Genomic DNA, 16,808 nt, shown 5'->3' with positions numbered 1-16,808 from the left:
TATCCTTGTTTGATGTTTGACAGTGATGGTTTAGTAGAACTTACATTTAAGGGGCCATGTAGATTAGCTTGAGCACAACATCCATGATTCTTTTTCAAGGACGAAGAAACCACTCTGTTTGTGAGTCACTAATCACTTCGATTGCTCACCTTTTCTGTTGTATGGTTGAAACTCCCCTATGACTAGTGGTCCTTTAGCTAGACCGTGTACATAAATGGCTAGGATGTTTCACGAAAGTCTTTCCTTGTTTTCTTTCCTCTTTCAATCCCAGGTTTACTCAAACCTAAAGCTGCCCGACTCCTGGTGAGCGCTATCCGAGATCGCTATCCGGATCTTCCAATCCACGTGCACACTCATGATACCGCTGGTGCTGGTGTAGCGAGTATGCTGGCAGCCGCTGAGGCCGGAGCAGACGTTGTCGATGTGGCGGTAGACAGTATGTCGGGCATGACTAGCCAACCTAGCATGGGTGCGGTCGTTTCCAGTTTACAGGATACCCCGCTGTGAGTTACCCCGAATGCACCATCTAAATTATACATACTTTGCCAAATGCATCAGCATTGATGAACATTTTAGTCAAGCAAACTGAAAAGTTCACCTTTCTCGTGACTTCTCAAGGTCGATTGTTCGTCTCTTAAATATCTTTCTCTAGTATGATATAGAAGGCTTAAAAACGGTTACTTCTCGTGGTTTCACACCACTGCTGATTGTTACACTCTTTCTGTGCGCACCACTCTGCGTGGGTTGCTCTTCTCTGTCGAAATAACTAATAGATGCGTCGGTCACATGCAAAAGCGTACCGACCAGAGCATCAGATCAGTGATGTTCCAAACTGCTACCTGCCTACTTTGAGCCCAGTCCAGGCAGTTTGTTTCCACTTCTGAGCTCTATCAACAACACAAATTGCTTACAACACTACAGGATAGTTTGAGCGACCTTTGAAGTATAATTTCGTAATAGATTACATCTCATTTCACTTGACATATCATCGTTTTTTTTCACAGAAAATCTGCAGTAAACATCATGTACCTGAAGATAAACAATTGTTTGAAAAATATCTTTGTGTAAACGAGGAGACCCAAATAAATCTTAGCTGAATCCCCTGTTTATGACTTTCCGACTATTGGTCCAGCCGAAAACTTGAAGTGGTCTTTGTGTAGCGCACTCATGGAGCAGAACTTCAGCTAAACTTCAAGTGGATTCCCTGTTTACATTAAATTCATTTTAAATTGAGCTTTTGTTTGCAAGTATATCCAACATGGTGTTCGACTGCGACTGATGGGGTTTCATGGACTGGGCCTATTTAGTGAGTTTTAGCAGGACCAAAAACATCATTGGGTTTCCAGGGCTTTTCATCGACCTTGTGAGTACTATTATGTTTCAACTTGAACAATACTGTGTTCGGCTTTCGGCGCATCCGTCAGAACTTTGTTCTTCCATCTCAAGCTCCTCAGTTTGTTTCAGGAGGCCCGTTCGGCGGACCCTTAAATTTGTGAGTGTGTAGCAAAAAATCCAAGTGCTTTCGTATTTTCTTGAAGAAAACCACTCATCAGGTTGATGAAAACTTTTCGACAGCCGAATCCTCAAGTTACCGTCAACCTTTTATTCTAATTGAGCCCGAAATTCGCGAAATACCTTCATGTGCACACCCATTCGGTATTCAGAAGATAGTCAACTTAATCCCGACTGAACCTCAAGTTTGTCCCATTCTTCAACTGAATGTTCTGCACAAAGGCCACCTCTTGTTTCAGTTGGTACGATATTCGAGACATCGCAGTATACTTTCACGAAGGAAATTACTTTGTTTTGTAACGTACTACTCATGAGGTTGCTGAAAATCCATGGACAGCCCAGGACCGGTTCCGCCCTTTTTCGGGGCTCATCAGGTAGGCGCAGTCCCCGCCAACCTTATGTTCTACTTGAAACCAACTTGCACGAAATTAGCGAATATGCACTCATTTGCAAGCCAATTTTTTTTCGAGAGACTCACTGGAACCCAGCTGAATCTCTCCTTTGAGTATGAGTAGTACATTACAAAGATATACGTGTATCGTGATATCTAGAATATCGTAGTGACTGAGACATAAGGTGGCCTGGTGCAGCACATTCACTTGCCTGAAAACATTACAAGCGAGAGATGCAGCTGGGTTCCTGGTGAGTCTCTCGAAAAACTAAATTAGTTTGCAAATCAGTGGATATTCGCTAAATTACTCTATGGTTTTCCGAAACCCTTTGAAAGCCCAAGACCAATTACGTCTCTTCTGTTTGGGCTCATCAGATAGGCGCAGTCCGTCACTTTTATGTTTTATTTGACCCCAAATTGTAAGGTGCAGAAGTGAATCTTCAGAAAGAAATTGGGCGGCACATCTCTTGGAGTTTAGGTTACCGCGTATGACTCCGTAGAGGATTCATCTTTCATCACAGTCATCCCGTGGACACTACTGGTGCGCCGTTTTGGAATTCAGAAAAACGAAAATTCCAGTGAGATCCGAAGTACTATCGTAGTAGCCCAAATCATTCGGAAATCACATTGAAAAATATTGCCAGTTGTCAGAGCTTTTCGCGAGTTTTTCCTTCATTTTTGTTCGTGTTAGGCAGGAATCCACGCGGATCCCACTATACGGCACGTCATTAGGCGCTCCTACGGCGTTAATAAACCTTGTGTACCTTTGGTGGTTGTTTTGACGTGAACGCTAGCTTGGGAGGCTCAGACCGAGAACTAAGCTGAGGAAAATACCGTTACTACAGTTCAATACCGAGATTTTTCGAATATTGAGCTGAATGGAGCATCCAGCAAACATATAGTTGGTAGTAGTGTGGACGAAGGCGATCTATTTTTTCAATTAGCACCATACTACTTTGAAGAAATAAGTGGGAAAATCATAAAAAGCAAGAAGGGAGAGGGCGCTTCATGGTAGACATACTTGATCTGGGGAGACTAGGGTGGTAGCCTATCACAACATGGTGATCTTTCTGTTCCTCTGAATGATGGTTCGTTGTGGGAGCTCCAGGTGGCTCGGAAGTTAAAATGCGACCTTACTGGCCGCCTCTGTTTATGTCTAGACTTTAGCAACTTAAGAATATCTCAACCCTTGTACTTCATTCCGTGAGGTATAACAGCTTAATCCCGAAAGGGCGTTTTACAGCCGAACGAATTTTTTGCGTGGTTAGTTGTTATGACAAATTGACTCTATCGCGAAGCATGTGATATGCGCGCGGTAACACCTGTCTCGACTTTGAGAGATATACAACCACATGTCACTTAAAAATTCATGTGGATGTGCCACACCCTAAAATGATGGCTGGTTTTGTGCTCTGCATGATCGATTTATTCACCAAATTGTTGTCACTGTTGGGTTGTCGAGCCGAGCCACACCTACTTTCAACGTGCATACCGATGTTTTCTAGACCAAGCTGTTGCGCAACTTTGCGCTACGCTTTCCAGCTGCAATCGGGGTAACGAACCGGTACTATGTTATACACACCAGTATTGTTATGTATGACGGTGGTACTCAACGAAACTCTCAGCCGTGAACTATACTCAGTAGAGCATGTTTTACAACAGGTACTGTGAATGGCATATCAGTTGGTCTTTGATGGGGGACTCAACAGAATCCAGATCAAACTCTAGTTTATGATGATCCGCTGTACCAGGCCGTCTCATGTTTGAGTTGGTACGATATTTGAGGTATCACAATACCTTGCTGTTCAGTCGTGACACCCCACTCATAAGGTTGCTGAAAACGCTTCAACCGCCGAAGGATTTTGAGCGATATTAATAGTATGCTTCACAACTTCAGATCTGCTGTACACAGAACGCTTAGATATTTCAAGAGTCTGAATGACGAAACCAAAACAAGGTGGAAGGTGTGCTGCATAAGAGCTGTCTGTTAGTTCGGTTGGTATGACGTTCAAGACGTCGACGACGTGTATTTTCCTAAAAGTACACACTAGTTACCCCCAGACAATCATAAACGAGATATACTCGGCTGGGATTGGTTTGGCTCGCCAGTTGACAGTGGCGGAATCCGACCAGGGATCGTTACCACTTTTGGGTATAACTTTAACGTATCTTCACTGACTGTTGGTCAGGAATTGTTGACGCAGCTGAATGTTTCAGATCTTTTAAGATGTGGATGTATGAAAGACTTTGTGCGAAGTGTGACGTTCCAGCAATGAAATTGAAGATTTCCCCTAAAGTGACAAAATTTGGCTTCCTGAACTCTGTCTTGTTAGCCCGCATATAGCTGGATGACATACCAGGCAGCAATATCCGTTTTTTCGCCCGTGTAGGCAAATTTTTTTAAAATTGCGTACAAAAATATCTCAGTACTAACATTTCAATGTTCTCAAGCACATCCTTTGGATGGACCGGTTTTCCTATTGTAGCGATACACAAATTTCTCGAGAAAATATCTCAGCCTATTCTGCGTATTGGGAACAAACGCGTCGGTTGTACGGACCGTTCGAATGCACAACCACCATGCGTTCGGGGAACGCGGACGTTTACGATAACCAAATTCCCGGTGGACAATACACAAACCTGCAATTCCAAGCTTTCTCACTCGGGCTTGGTGACCAGTTTGAGGACGTTAAGAAGAAATATTGTGAGGCAAACGAACTAATGGGTAATATTATCAAAGTAAGTTCGTCAACGTAACACTGGGGTCGCTTTTGCTCCCCCCCCCCACCGTTGCTAGGGCAAGTTATAATACTTTTCCAAGTTGTTAGCCTTCTTATTAGGAGAACTAGCTCCGAACGTAACGACATAACATAACAGCCAATGGAATAACCGTTTTCGTTCAGACAGATTTCATTGGTTTTCTTCACTCGTCCTTGACAGATGAGTTACAGTCTTAGTACCACTTTTTTGATCCACTTGTACGCGACAGTGATCACTGGGATCAGCTGTCTCGCACGTTCATTGACTTTTTCTGATTGACCAAGCGCACCAGGCTATCATTTGGCTATCCAGTCCGGGATTTGCGGCATTACGAAGGCATTAGGGAAACTGGTCCACAACACCTTTGTATTTGTGGTGCATGTTTTCAGGGTAGAAAAGTATCAAACTGCTGGGTTTCAAAATGCCACTACCGTTTTCCGTTAGACGGTAAGGCTCAGCCAATTTGACAGCAGATCGCTGACCTAATCAACTGTACTAAATCGAAAAACTTTCATTACGATTCAGTTTTTCGGACTCATGTTGTAATCGATGGAAAAAAGACTGAATATGGTTAAATGAGTCCAGCTACACGCTTGATAAGCTCCATTCGCGGAACTACACCTCATCGAATCGATCAGACAGTAAACTCAACAGAAATAGAGACAACAGACAGACTGGGGGATATTTTACACGAAAGCCTTGTGAATCTTTTCATGCAATTGCCTTAGGGTGTAACAACAACAGAGGCTTGGTTGGGGTCATGCTGTTAGGCCACCAATAATGGAGTTATGTGGTGAGATGGCTCAGTTGTTAGAGCACGAATTCACTGACTGGAATGTCCGTGGTTCGAACCCGACCTCACTCTCTCGATTTCCTCGCCATAGGTTTGGCCAACCTGGTAGTATCCAAGCTCTCGTGCTTCCTTCGGGTGGTATGGAAGCTAGGCACCGAAAGGGTTTTGTTTTAATAATGGATTTTTTTAAAAAGCATTGAACCTCAGGAACAAAATCCTCAGTACTACCGACCGAGATACAATGCTCAAGAAAGTTCACTTTAGATGTGAAGAGCTGCGGGACTTGTATAATTTCCCGTTCACTTCACCCACGTTTGAACAGTCCTCATCCCGCGTGGTAGTCTCACGTGGTGTAATATCGTTATTAGAGGTCATCAGCACTGCGTATCCTTGACCATGCCCGGGATTTGAACGCCGGATACCTGACATGCGAGCAGAGCGTGTTATCACTACCCGACCAGCGCACACCGTACCCACCAGATGCATCAACAGGCGAATGTGTTCATACTTGAACGATGTGGCTGGTTAACCCGATGGCTCGAACGACGACCCGGTAATTGTCCTGGTCGTCTTTGATCAAATGACTCGCCTGACTGAAGTTCCCAGTCAAGATGCTTGAAACCTGCTGAATAATTTCGATCAGTTGCAGGATATGTAGAATTCGTGTTCACCTGCACTATCCAATCAGAATGCAGCATTACTCGTGTCCTTGACGAGATAATGCTTTGTACTCACCTCTGCGATAGCTTGTCAGAAATACAGAGGGTTAGTTATTTTTACGAAGTACACGCATTTGCAAACTAAGTTGGCGTGTTAACTAACGACTCAAATGAGTCACTCAAATGATCTCTTGACTGTGATACCGTTCAACTAAATGTTCTGCGCAAGGCCACCTCAGGTCTCAGGTGATATAATGTTCAGTATATCGCAGAGTAGAGTCGACCGACTTCTTCGAAGGGCTCTTTTCGCACAACCACGTGAAGGGTGGAAGACAGCCAGAGGCGGTCAAACAATGACTTGCCAGCGAAGTATGAAAGCCATCACCAGCGAACTCAGTTGGGCTGGTCATTGCCATCTTCCTGGATGGGGACCCCAAGACGGGCCATATTAATGGTTAGAGACATTGTTAGACATGGCCCAGTCGCGCCCTCAATGGCGCTCGTGCATCCAAGCTATTGCTTTCAATGCATAGCTTCCTACCCAATCCCCCAACTTAACAGTGCACCTACAGTGCTGTATTTACGCACTACTTTATCAGCTCCCGCTTCCAATGCGCAGCTACCTACCCCACCTCCCCGAATCATCGGTGAACGAAACTGTGGCAGCTACAACCACTGTACGACAAATATGCGGTTATCACAGCTGACAATGATGATGATGATGAGAGCATTTTTCTTTCAAAACACGCCACTCCATTGCAAGCCGGTTGGAATTTGACAGGAGATTCAGCTGGATTCAGCTAGATCTCCCGTTCTCAGCTGACAATGATGATGATGATGAGAGCAGTTTTCTTTCAAAACACGCTACTCAATTACAAGCCGGTTGGAATTCGACAGGAGATTCAGGTGGATTCAGCTAGATCTCCCGTTCCTGATATTCTTCAACAGTGACACGCCTTATGTCTGAGTTCGCATACTATTTGAAATATATTTTACTGACACAACACGCCACTTATAACGCTGTTTTCTAAGAGATTTTGTTACTCTTATGAATAGCATATTATGTAAAGAGATGTAGCCCTTTTTAGTCAGCCGACGATCGGTGCAAACAGCAGTTATCTTCTTTTTTTGTCGTGAAGCAGACAAACAGTGCGGACCGTTGGCACGACTGATTTGGTTAGAGTACACATCGGATGAGTGTATCCTCCAGTTCTGTGAAGGTCATCGGTTTGTGGTAGTCCTTCTGGCTTCAGAAAATGCCAGCTCAACTGTAAATCCGTTTTTACTTCAGCCCTTCAGACTCACAATGTGGCCCAGGAGATCAATACATTTGAGTTTGGATACGGATGGCACTTTGTACTATATTTCGCCAGCTCAAGTTTTCAATAAATGATCCTGATTTAGATTAACACAATCTTTTTTTGTGAACGTTCCGCTAACTAAGTCATTCATCTCACACGCTTTTTACCCAGGTCACGCCTTCTTCGAAAGTTGTCGGCGATTTGGCACAGTTTATGACTCAGAATCAACTCACTGCAGAAACTCTGTTAGAAAAGGCCGATGAACTTTCCTTCCCCGCCTCGGTTGTTGAGTTTTTCAGTGGTGAAGTTGGGATTCCCTACGGCGGATTTCCGGAGCCTTTGAGAACAAAAGTGAGGACTTTTCCACGTTGTTCTTTATCCCATTCATCAACCGCTTTCCGAAAAAATTTTAAACGAGTTTGGATGAGGTGCGACTCAGTAGAGCTGTTTTCCATGTGATTCAAGGAACCTAGAGGCTTCGACTTTCCCCAAACATTGTTCTTTACTCGCGCTATCAAGTAGAGTTTTCATCATGGATCATGGCTGCTTCCAGAAAAAATCGTATATTTAACATTCCTGGTCAAGACCGGGGCAAGCTCCTGTAATCACCTAAAACAATAGCTGAATATGGCTACCTGGTTATTCAAGGTCACAAATTCTCAGACCATCTTGTGTCCTCCGTCACGTTGACTGCGAACGTTCACAGTTAACACGATGGAATTAGGCAAGAACTTGTTGTCCACTCATCCATGATGCCTCTGGTTTACTGTGGCCATCAGGCGGATTTATTATGTTCAACCTATATCTGAATGTATTAATAAGTCGCATACCAAATACTACTCAAATGAATGCGTTGACTGATCAACGGGGTGAACTAAGCCAGGGTTTGCCTCACGTCAAAGCGGACCGTATCGTCTCGATTGAAATCCCTTTGTGAATAGCCGTCATGCAAAGAAGAAAGAATCACGGTGAGTGAGATACTGACATGAGCCTAAGCTGGAACAATAGATAAGTCAGGGTTGAGTTTGAACCACAGACCTTCTTGTTAGCAACTTCGTTTTCTAACTAATGGGCCCTCTCTCTAACTTATTTGATCAATAAATTTAAAATTGTGTGATTTACAATGACTGGGCAAAATAAAATTTACATCCAAAAATGTCTAGTAATCGGCCATCCATGAGTACATTTTTATTTTTTCGCACTACTGTTATACTGCATCAGTAGCTCTCCATTGTCCTTTCTGAGGAACTGCTTTACTACCATAAACTAGTATTATTTTAAGTACTTACTCTACACTCTACATACTACTAATGGTCAAAATGACTTTGTAATGAAGCATGAAAGCTTTGGCCAGTCAGCTCACCCCCTCTTCCCGGACAGGGGCGGATGTAACTCTGGATACTACTGATGAAGCATTCAAGTAGTTTATGGTTGGTGTCCAAGCTCCACCCCCGCATCTGATGGGAAGTGAAGTTTATTAGGGAAATCATGACAAATCTTGGCATCGTTCGTTTAAAACTGCGCGACATCAATGGACTGATTGACGCGTCTCTCACCCCCTTGTTCTCTTTATCCGCGCTGAATGAAGTTTCAGCAGCTGGTAACGCTGCACAAATTATCAGCTGGAAAACTGAATGGAACTGAACTGAAGTGAACTCAGATCAATCAAATCAAATGAACTAAACAGACTGGCGATTGAAAAAAAGGGAACTGCATCCTTACACTCCTGTCTTTGCTTGATTGTTGCATCCGCTTAGTCTCACGAGCGGACTCAGTTTCTTGTCCAATAAACCATTTATATTTTGCACAAATTCACATCTGGGATGATAGACTCTGAAAATCGTTGCCTCCTTCTTTGCTGTGAGTTACTGAAAAGCATTAAGAATGAGGGATTGTTTGTTCGTCTGGAAATAAGAGCAATCGTTCAGATGTAAAATTCCTTCGGTATTTAGCTACCAAGCTACCCAAAGAAAGCACGAGGACTGAGATATTGTCAGGTTGCAAAACCCTAGATAGCAACAGCCTGGATGCTGGGGTTGGGCTCAAAACACCGATCTTTTGGTCAGTGAGTTTTGCCCCAACGTCTCACCTATTCCGAGCTTATTTGCTACTTCTGGCGGAATAGCACATTGATGTTCCTCACCTATTTTGTAATTGCTTAATCTCTGTCCAAGGTCATGCATGGCAAACCAAGTCTGACGGAACGACCTGGAGCCTCTTTGGAACCCTTGGACATGGATAAACTAAAAGCTAGCCTGAAAGCCAAATTTGGTCGAGATTTCGATGACCGTGATCTAATGTCCTCGGCCATGTATCCCAAAGTGAGTTATTGCTATATTTGTAATGTACTGCTCATAAGGTTGCTGAAAATCCATCGACAGCCCACGGCCGGTTTCGCCCTTCTTGAGGCTCATCAGGTAGGCGCAGTCCCCGGGTTTCCGTCAACCTTATGTTCTACTGCTACTTTTTCTCTGTTTTTTACTCTCACGAATCATTATTGTCACTGAAAACAATCGACAAGCGCAAAACAGGCATGCACCAACTAGGATAGCAGGTGGAGAAGCGAAAAGAAACGTGTATAGACTTAATACAAAAACGTCCATCTCCTCAAACAAAACTTTGAAGGACAAGGTGCCTACAGCATCGTACAAAACTTAAGAGCGTCTTACCGAATCAATTCGTCATTCACGAGAATCACCCAGCATCCTTTACCAGTTGTTTCAAATAAAGACGGCATTCGATAGCCAGTTAGTACGGCTGAGAAATGACAGTTTGATGCCTATGTGACTGGGTTAGCACGGCGTTCTGCGCGAATTCCAGCCATCTGCAGAGATGATTACCTGAGCCACAGCCCGGAAGACCTAAATATCACATAGCATTCCTTTGAACGATAATGCTTTCGTTTCGCATCGACATGGTATAGTCTACATCCCGCACGTATTGACCGAACAATCGTAATATTGTTACTCGGTGTCCGATCGCGTACCACCTCGTAGCGTACAGGTTGCAGTCAGCTAAATCTCACCATGCTATTAAGACATCAAAACTGGACAAGACAGGATGGGTGAGACAATCCAACTAGTTCAACCAGTTGTACAATAAATAGGTCCCCAAAAGTCATGTGGGTAGCGGGAGCACAAACAATATTTACCACTCACAGTGAAGCCCTCTTCTAATCCGAGAGACTTCCACAGAATCGAAGTTTACTTTAAAGGCGCTGCTCAAACACTTGACTTCATGTAGAGATTGTGTCATCGCCCGTAGTCAAGCCTGACGAAAATCCATCTTGACGCCCTCGGACGTGTGCCCTAGGTGAGGGAACACAAGCATTGTAATATTAGGGAAGACGGTAGCCGTAGTACGATCAATCTGAGGCTTATAAATCTGTGACTGGAGCTGTCGGTTCGGTCCATCCGGCCCAACAGCCTGATGATATCCTAAGACAGAGTGGTCCATTAGTAATGGAGATTCAAAACTCAAAGGCCTCGACAACTGCGAATGAAGAAAGAGTTCGAACGAAGAACATAGACGCAGGGACACGAGATAAACATAACTGTTGCTGTGTTTGGTCCATCCGTAGTACCAACTGCTGGTTTTTTGTCTATTAGATTATCTTTGAAACCATAACTAACAGAAGGTCTTTGAGGTACGTTATTCGGGTTAGGTGAAGAGAATTCTTATGAATTCTTGAGCTTCCCTATCCTACCATTGTTTACACGCCGACTACTTCCAAGCTGACATATAGCTCTGATACCGTTGGGGATTCAGCGCCTCACAGCTGCGTGTGGCAGTGACTCTTCTAAGACCCACTGGTTTTCGAGTGCCGCATCGGAAACACTGCAATTCAGATTTGAGTAATTTTGGTTACCTTGTCCCGCTTGTGGATAATTCCCTCTGAATAGTTTTCACATGAAGCATTTAGTTTAGTTCAGCTCGCTTTATCAACTGTAAACCAGAAGTAGGTTGGGACAACCTGGGAGTATAGCTTGCGGTCCGAAGGAGAGTCCGACACAAAACGTCTAGCTCGCTCCTCAGAGTGGGCCTAGAGATAATAGCGAAGATTTGTGTTGAACGAGAGCTGATTTGAACTAATCTGTCTGTCAGCTGTAATAACAGCGTACTTATCTTATCTTGGTTGTAGCAGACACAGTTTCGTTCACCGATGATTTGGGGAGATGGAGTAGGTAGCTGTGCATTGGAGGCGGGAGGTGATAAAGTAGTGCGTGAATACAGCACTGTAGGTGGGCTGTTAAGTGGGGGTTAGGAAGGGAGCTATGCATTGAAGGCAATAGCTTGGATGCACGAGCGCCATTGAGGGCGCGACTGGGCCATGTCTGACAATGTCTCTAGCCATTGATATAACCCCTCTAGGGATTTTGTGTGGTGGGAAGGTGTTGGGGAGGGACATCGATGTACACCGAACTGGGCAGGCAAATAATATTTCCCGGTTGTCCAGGCCGGGGATGGGGGCCGCCAGAATCCGTAGCGGATGGCCACGTGATCCGAGTTGGAAAACCGACGAACACGCCGGGTAGCATAACGGTGCCCATTTAGTTGAGCTTGGGGCTACTGGGAAACAACGGATGGTCGGTACACGATTGTGAAGGGTTCCCGCCGCCTGCATCATACTTTGTATTCATAGTAACCCTACTAGAAAAGCGTGATTTTGACTGTCGCGGTGTAAACATGTACCTTTAGTAATGTACGTCATGCGCAGGAACAGCGATCCCACAGCAACGATTGTTTAAAGATACGCAGCATATAATTTTGATGGGTTGCCAGTTTAGCTGGGGGCAAAAAACAAACAAAAGTCGTTAATTACCAACCAGACTCAAGTTAATCGAAAATTTAGCATTCTTAGCATCCGTGCATCTTTGTCATCATCAGATATTTCCAAATGAAACTAATGTGCACCGTCAAGTTCCTCAGACTGTGTTCAAGATACCTCGGTTCAACTGTTTTTCCTGACACTGGCGGTATACAGATGAATGACTGTCGTAATCACTCTCTGTTGAGTAAATAAAACCAAATTATATCGTTTCCGGAAGCTATCCAATCATCCGCTTTCCACAGCCCCCACCCCCTCAACCGTTGAGGTTGAGATTTTCGGAACACAATTTGACGAAAGAACGTGTGTTGTGCAACGTTAACTAGTCAATGTTAGGGCAACAGCAACTTACCCTCAGCGCAGTCAGAGTTCGGTGGTCATCAAATCAAGATATGGTGCTTTTAGCTGCAGGTGATTGCGAGACTTGTATTGACCGATCGTCTTCCAATGTCTTGATCATTTCCGAATGCTTTTTTTCCAATTTATCACAGGTGTTTGAAGAATTTGAACAATTCCGACAGCAATATGGTTCGGTCGACAAACTTCCAACCAGAGTTTTTCTCAAAGGTCCGGAAATTGGTGAAGAAGTTACGGTAGGTTAACGTCACGTGCTTTTGTTCGGGGTATCAAACCTGTAGACAAAGTATCTGTTCTATATTTACTTCAGTTTGGCGTAGGTTCCTTCAGACTCCACAAAAATCTTGTGACTCAAGCACGTGTTCGTGGGTTTATAGGACATCCTGTCTTGATTTGTCCCAGCAAGGAATAGGGTCACGAATGAATGGACTAATCTACCTGTCTTCAAAAAGACCGATATGCTGTGCTCAAAATTTCAACGGTATCTTTTATAGTCAATGTAACTCATGAAGTATATCAGCAACATCATGGCTACCTGTGGCTGCAATTTTTTCTTAGATAATTCTGAATTCTAGCCCCACAAACAGCACCAGAGTTCAAGCTGGCGTCCGATTGTGGGACCTTCTGAAGCCAACCCAGATGACTGACTCATTGGACAAGGACGTTCGTTGTTCATGGTGACACACGTTTTATCGCACTTTCCTGCGAAATCCCTTCGGACAACGTCTGATTCAGTCCATAAATTGCGAATTATTTTTCGTTACAAAACTAAGACGGCTCGAGTACACAGCCTAATCAAAACAACGACTATCGACACTGTAAGAGCTGTTATGAATGGCGATCCTCAATTTTTCTACACACGATTGTTTTGGCCAAATGAAAAAACATCATCATCATCATCATCATTACTATCATCATCATCGAAAACATGACGTCAGCGTTCAACACCGATGCTCCACTGCCGTACAACCATGATTTATTTGACAGCCTTATTGTAAAGAAAAGAGTAAAGGTGAACGGGGAAGGGACATAGTGCTAGCTTACCACAATCAGTCCGTGGTGCCTGTACCTCCAGACATTCACTCAGGCGATCTGGATCGAAACTGACAACAAGAACGCCACTGACATCGGTTGGCAGCCATATCTCGTAGTGTCCCCAACCAGGCGCAGTGAAGATCACGAAGTCCCCATCCTGGAAGGCGAGTAGCACCGACAGCACCCAAGCGTTTTGTGATCTCCTTCATACCTTTCTGCCAAGTCATGGGTTGGCCACCCATATGTTAACGCCACTCTGAATTGGGCATGGAAAACAGCACTCTCTTCGGCAAACGATGGTTCGGCATACGCAACACATGTCCCAACCAAGGCAGCTTCTGTTGTTGGACATATTCTTCAATGGAAGTACCCGTCGCACAACTGAAAACGCGCTTTCATTACGCAATCGCTGACACTAACCCACACGAGCTGTGGTTCTGAGACAACGATTATCGAACACCTGAAGACGTCTCAGGTCCGCTGCTCGAATAGGCTGTCTCACAGCCACACAGGGATAAACCACTCTGACGCCATAGGTGTCTCAAATTAGAAAACGCGACCCGAGCCTTGCAGATTCGTGCATTCACCTCATCTGTCACACTATAATCAAAACTAATACAACTTCCAAAATACGTAAAATGCTCCACAGTTTCCAGTACCTCTCCCTGGATCGTAAGTGGCGTGTTCAGTGACTGCACGTCCACAAGCATGACCTTACACTTTGTGGGTGCAAAGTGCATACCAAAGGACGGGATGACTTTGGTCAGTTCATCCAAGAATACTTGCGCCTTCTCCGCCTCTTCGAACATGAGAACGATGTCGTCTGCATATTCCAGATCGACAAGGTTTTCCTCACAGGCTACTTGAACACCAGGGCTTTGGAGACCTTTAAGCGTCTGTCTCATTATATTATCGATCACGAAGTTAATAAGGAATGCAGAGACTGGGCATCCCTGACGGACACCGCTTTGTGAACAGATGCTTTTGGAAAGCACTCCGTACACTCCCATACGTCCGGAAGTCTGAGAATACAAAGAACGTATTATGTTTACAAACTTCCGGGGCATTCCTTAGTGGACAAACGTGTCAAGAAGAACAGACCGATCAACTTAGTCGAATGCGTCTCGGAATATGAACAACAACAATATATGAACAACCAAATACCTGTGATTTAAAAACGACCCACATGTCATGCGGAATGCTTTGATGAAGGTGAAACTTTGGATCAGTAGCCATTCGTTTATCGTTTCAGCGAGGTTTAGTAAACAATCGTCGGATTTATTGCCAGGCGGAGTTTCGCTTTTGACACAAAGGCGTCGCCAGCCCAAGTGAGAAAGTCACCAGGTTTTAAGGCAGCCAGGGAATCAGTCGGTGACTTGATCAGTGCTGGGTGTCAGTTTGTAGGTTGGCATGGTTGACTATCGCTTACTTTGGATTCCTTAAGGAAGTTTTTCATCAAGTTCAATCGGGATTTAAAGGTCTTGTTTTTCCGGTTTAGCACACCTCATGGTATATTCCCTTTGAGTGTCATTCCATTGGTCTCTCTGTGTATTGAGCGGTGCCAAGACAACTGGATTGGGGATCAATGTGGTACGCAAGTGAATGTAATCCGCCAATCTCTAGCAGTATGCTCTCAAGTAGAACATATGGTCGAGGGAAACTCGTAAACTACGCCCACCTGATGAGCTCTAAGAAGGAAGAAGCTGGTTGTGCGCAGTCGAACAGTCTTCACCAACCCTATGAGTAGTGTGCTAGGTCTATACCATGTACCGCAATACTGGCGCACTGTACAAACTGCTATATGAAGTGACCTGGTGCAGCACATTCAGTTGAAGACGATCACCATAAGCGCGAGATTCACCTGGGACTCAGATGGGTCTTCCGTGAGAACTGATTCGGTATGCGAGAACGTTACAGGCTGAACAGGTCAATCTGTTTCCAACCAGATAGACTTTCACTAAATCCAAGTCTTGAACACTCTCTTGGTCCTGCTGGCCTTGAAATACTCTTCAATGAAAGATCGATGATGAAGCTTGATTACACACCACACTGATTTATCATCAGATCTATCCCAGATCCCAGACCGAACAGCCTAAGGGCAACTAAGTTAAAGTTCACACTGAAAACTAGTAAATGCACTTTCTGTTCACATCTTACTGATGTTGAGCACTCAGATTTGGTAAGAGGTGCAAGTGATATTTAAATAAAACTGAAGCAAAATACACTCATTTGAAATTTGGTTGTTACAGGCTGAACAGGTCAATCTGTTTCCAACCAGATAGACTTTCACTAAATCCAAGTCTTGAACACCCTCTTGGTCCTGCTGGCCTTGAAATACTCTTCAATGAAAGATCGATGATGAAGCTTGATGACACACCACACTGATTTATCATCAGATCTATCCCAGATCCCAGACCGAACAGCCTAAGGGCAACTAAGTTAAAGTTCACACTGAAAACTAGTAAATGCACTTTCTGTTCACATCTTACTGATGTTGAGCACTCAGATTTGGTAAGAGGTGCAAGTGATATTTAAATAAAACTGAAGCAAAATACACTCATTTGCAAACAAATTTGGTTTGCAATTTGGAACCTGGTGACATTTCCCTCGGATCGATTAAAACGACAATAGAATGAATGAATATATGGCACAAGTAAAAACCAGAGAAGGGTAGCTATAACACCCCTACAGTACATAGCTGCCTCGTCACCCGAGGGAAACCCGACGGCTTAGCTACAAGTTGGGCCCTAACGACGAACCTTCCAGTTAGTGAGCTTGCACCTTAACCACTGAGCTACCTCATGCTTTCCTCCTAAAGTCCAAAGGTACCTCTAGGCAGGGCGATTGCCCAGCCAAGTCATAGTTTTGGGTGTTTTCGTTTGACCGATATGGAGTAGCGTCCCCACATGTTGCTTGCGTCTCTCCTTTGGTGAGTTTGCAGGACAACTTCACCGGTAGAACGTCAAACTACTCTAAGTAACCTTCAAGCTACTAGCTGAAGGTCAGTAATACTTGGGCTGTTTCATAGCTGGTAATTGATCAGGTGGCTGTTGATCTGTTCGCTAGATTGGCAATTGATTCGCAAACGTTTCGTCACCATTCGAGGAGACATCTTCAGTGCGCTGTTGGTTGGGTAGTTCCTCTCTTCGTGCCTGCGTTTATATAGTCTACA

The 16,808-nt window shown here is 44.3% G+C and overlaps 1 protein-coding gene across 1 annotated transcript in view; it reads left to right on the top strand.

Moving 5' to 3' along the window:
• The window catches only part of T265_03273 (hypothetical protein), a gene marked incomplete at both ends in the record, with an annotated part of 35,365 nt that overhangs the window by 7,004 nt on the left and 11,553 nt on the right, over window positions 1–16,808 (top strand). Inside the window, 5 exons of the mRNA XM_009167706.1 lie at window positions 272–503; window positions 4,390–4,642; window positions 7,588–7,767; window positions 9,591–9,737; window positions 12,736–12,837. Coding sequence (XP_009165970.1) covers window positions 272–503; window positions 4,390–4,642; window positions 7,588–7,767; window positions 9,591–9,737; window positions 12,736–12,837 — 914 coding nt within the window. The remainder of the gene's footprint in view (window positions 1–271; window positions 504–4,389; window positions 4,643–7,587; window positions 7,768–9,590; window positions 9,738–12,735; window positions 12,838–16,808) is intronic.

The sequence above is a fragment of the Opisthorchis viverrini genome (assembly GCF_000715545.1).
Source record: "Opisthorchis viverrini unplaced genomic scaffold opera_v5_45, whole genome shotgun sequence".
NCBI lineage: Eukaryota > Metazoa > Platyhelminthes > Trematoda > Opisthorchiida > Opisthorchiidae > Opisthorchis > Opisthorchis viverrini.
Note: the sequence above shows the minus strand (reverse complement) of the source record. Positions and strands in the feature narration are given on the sequence as shown.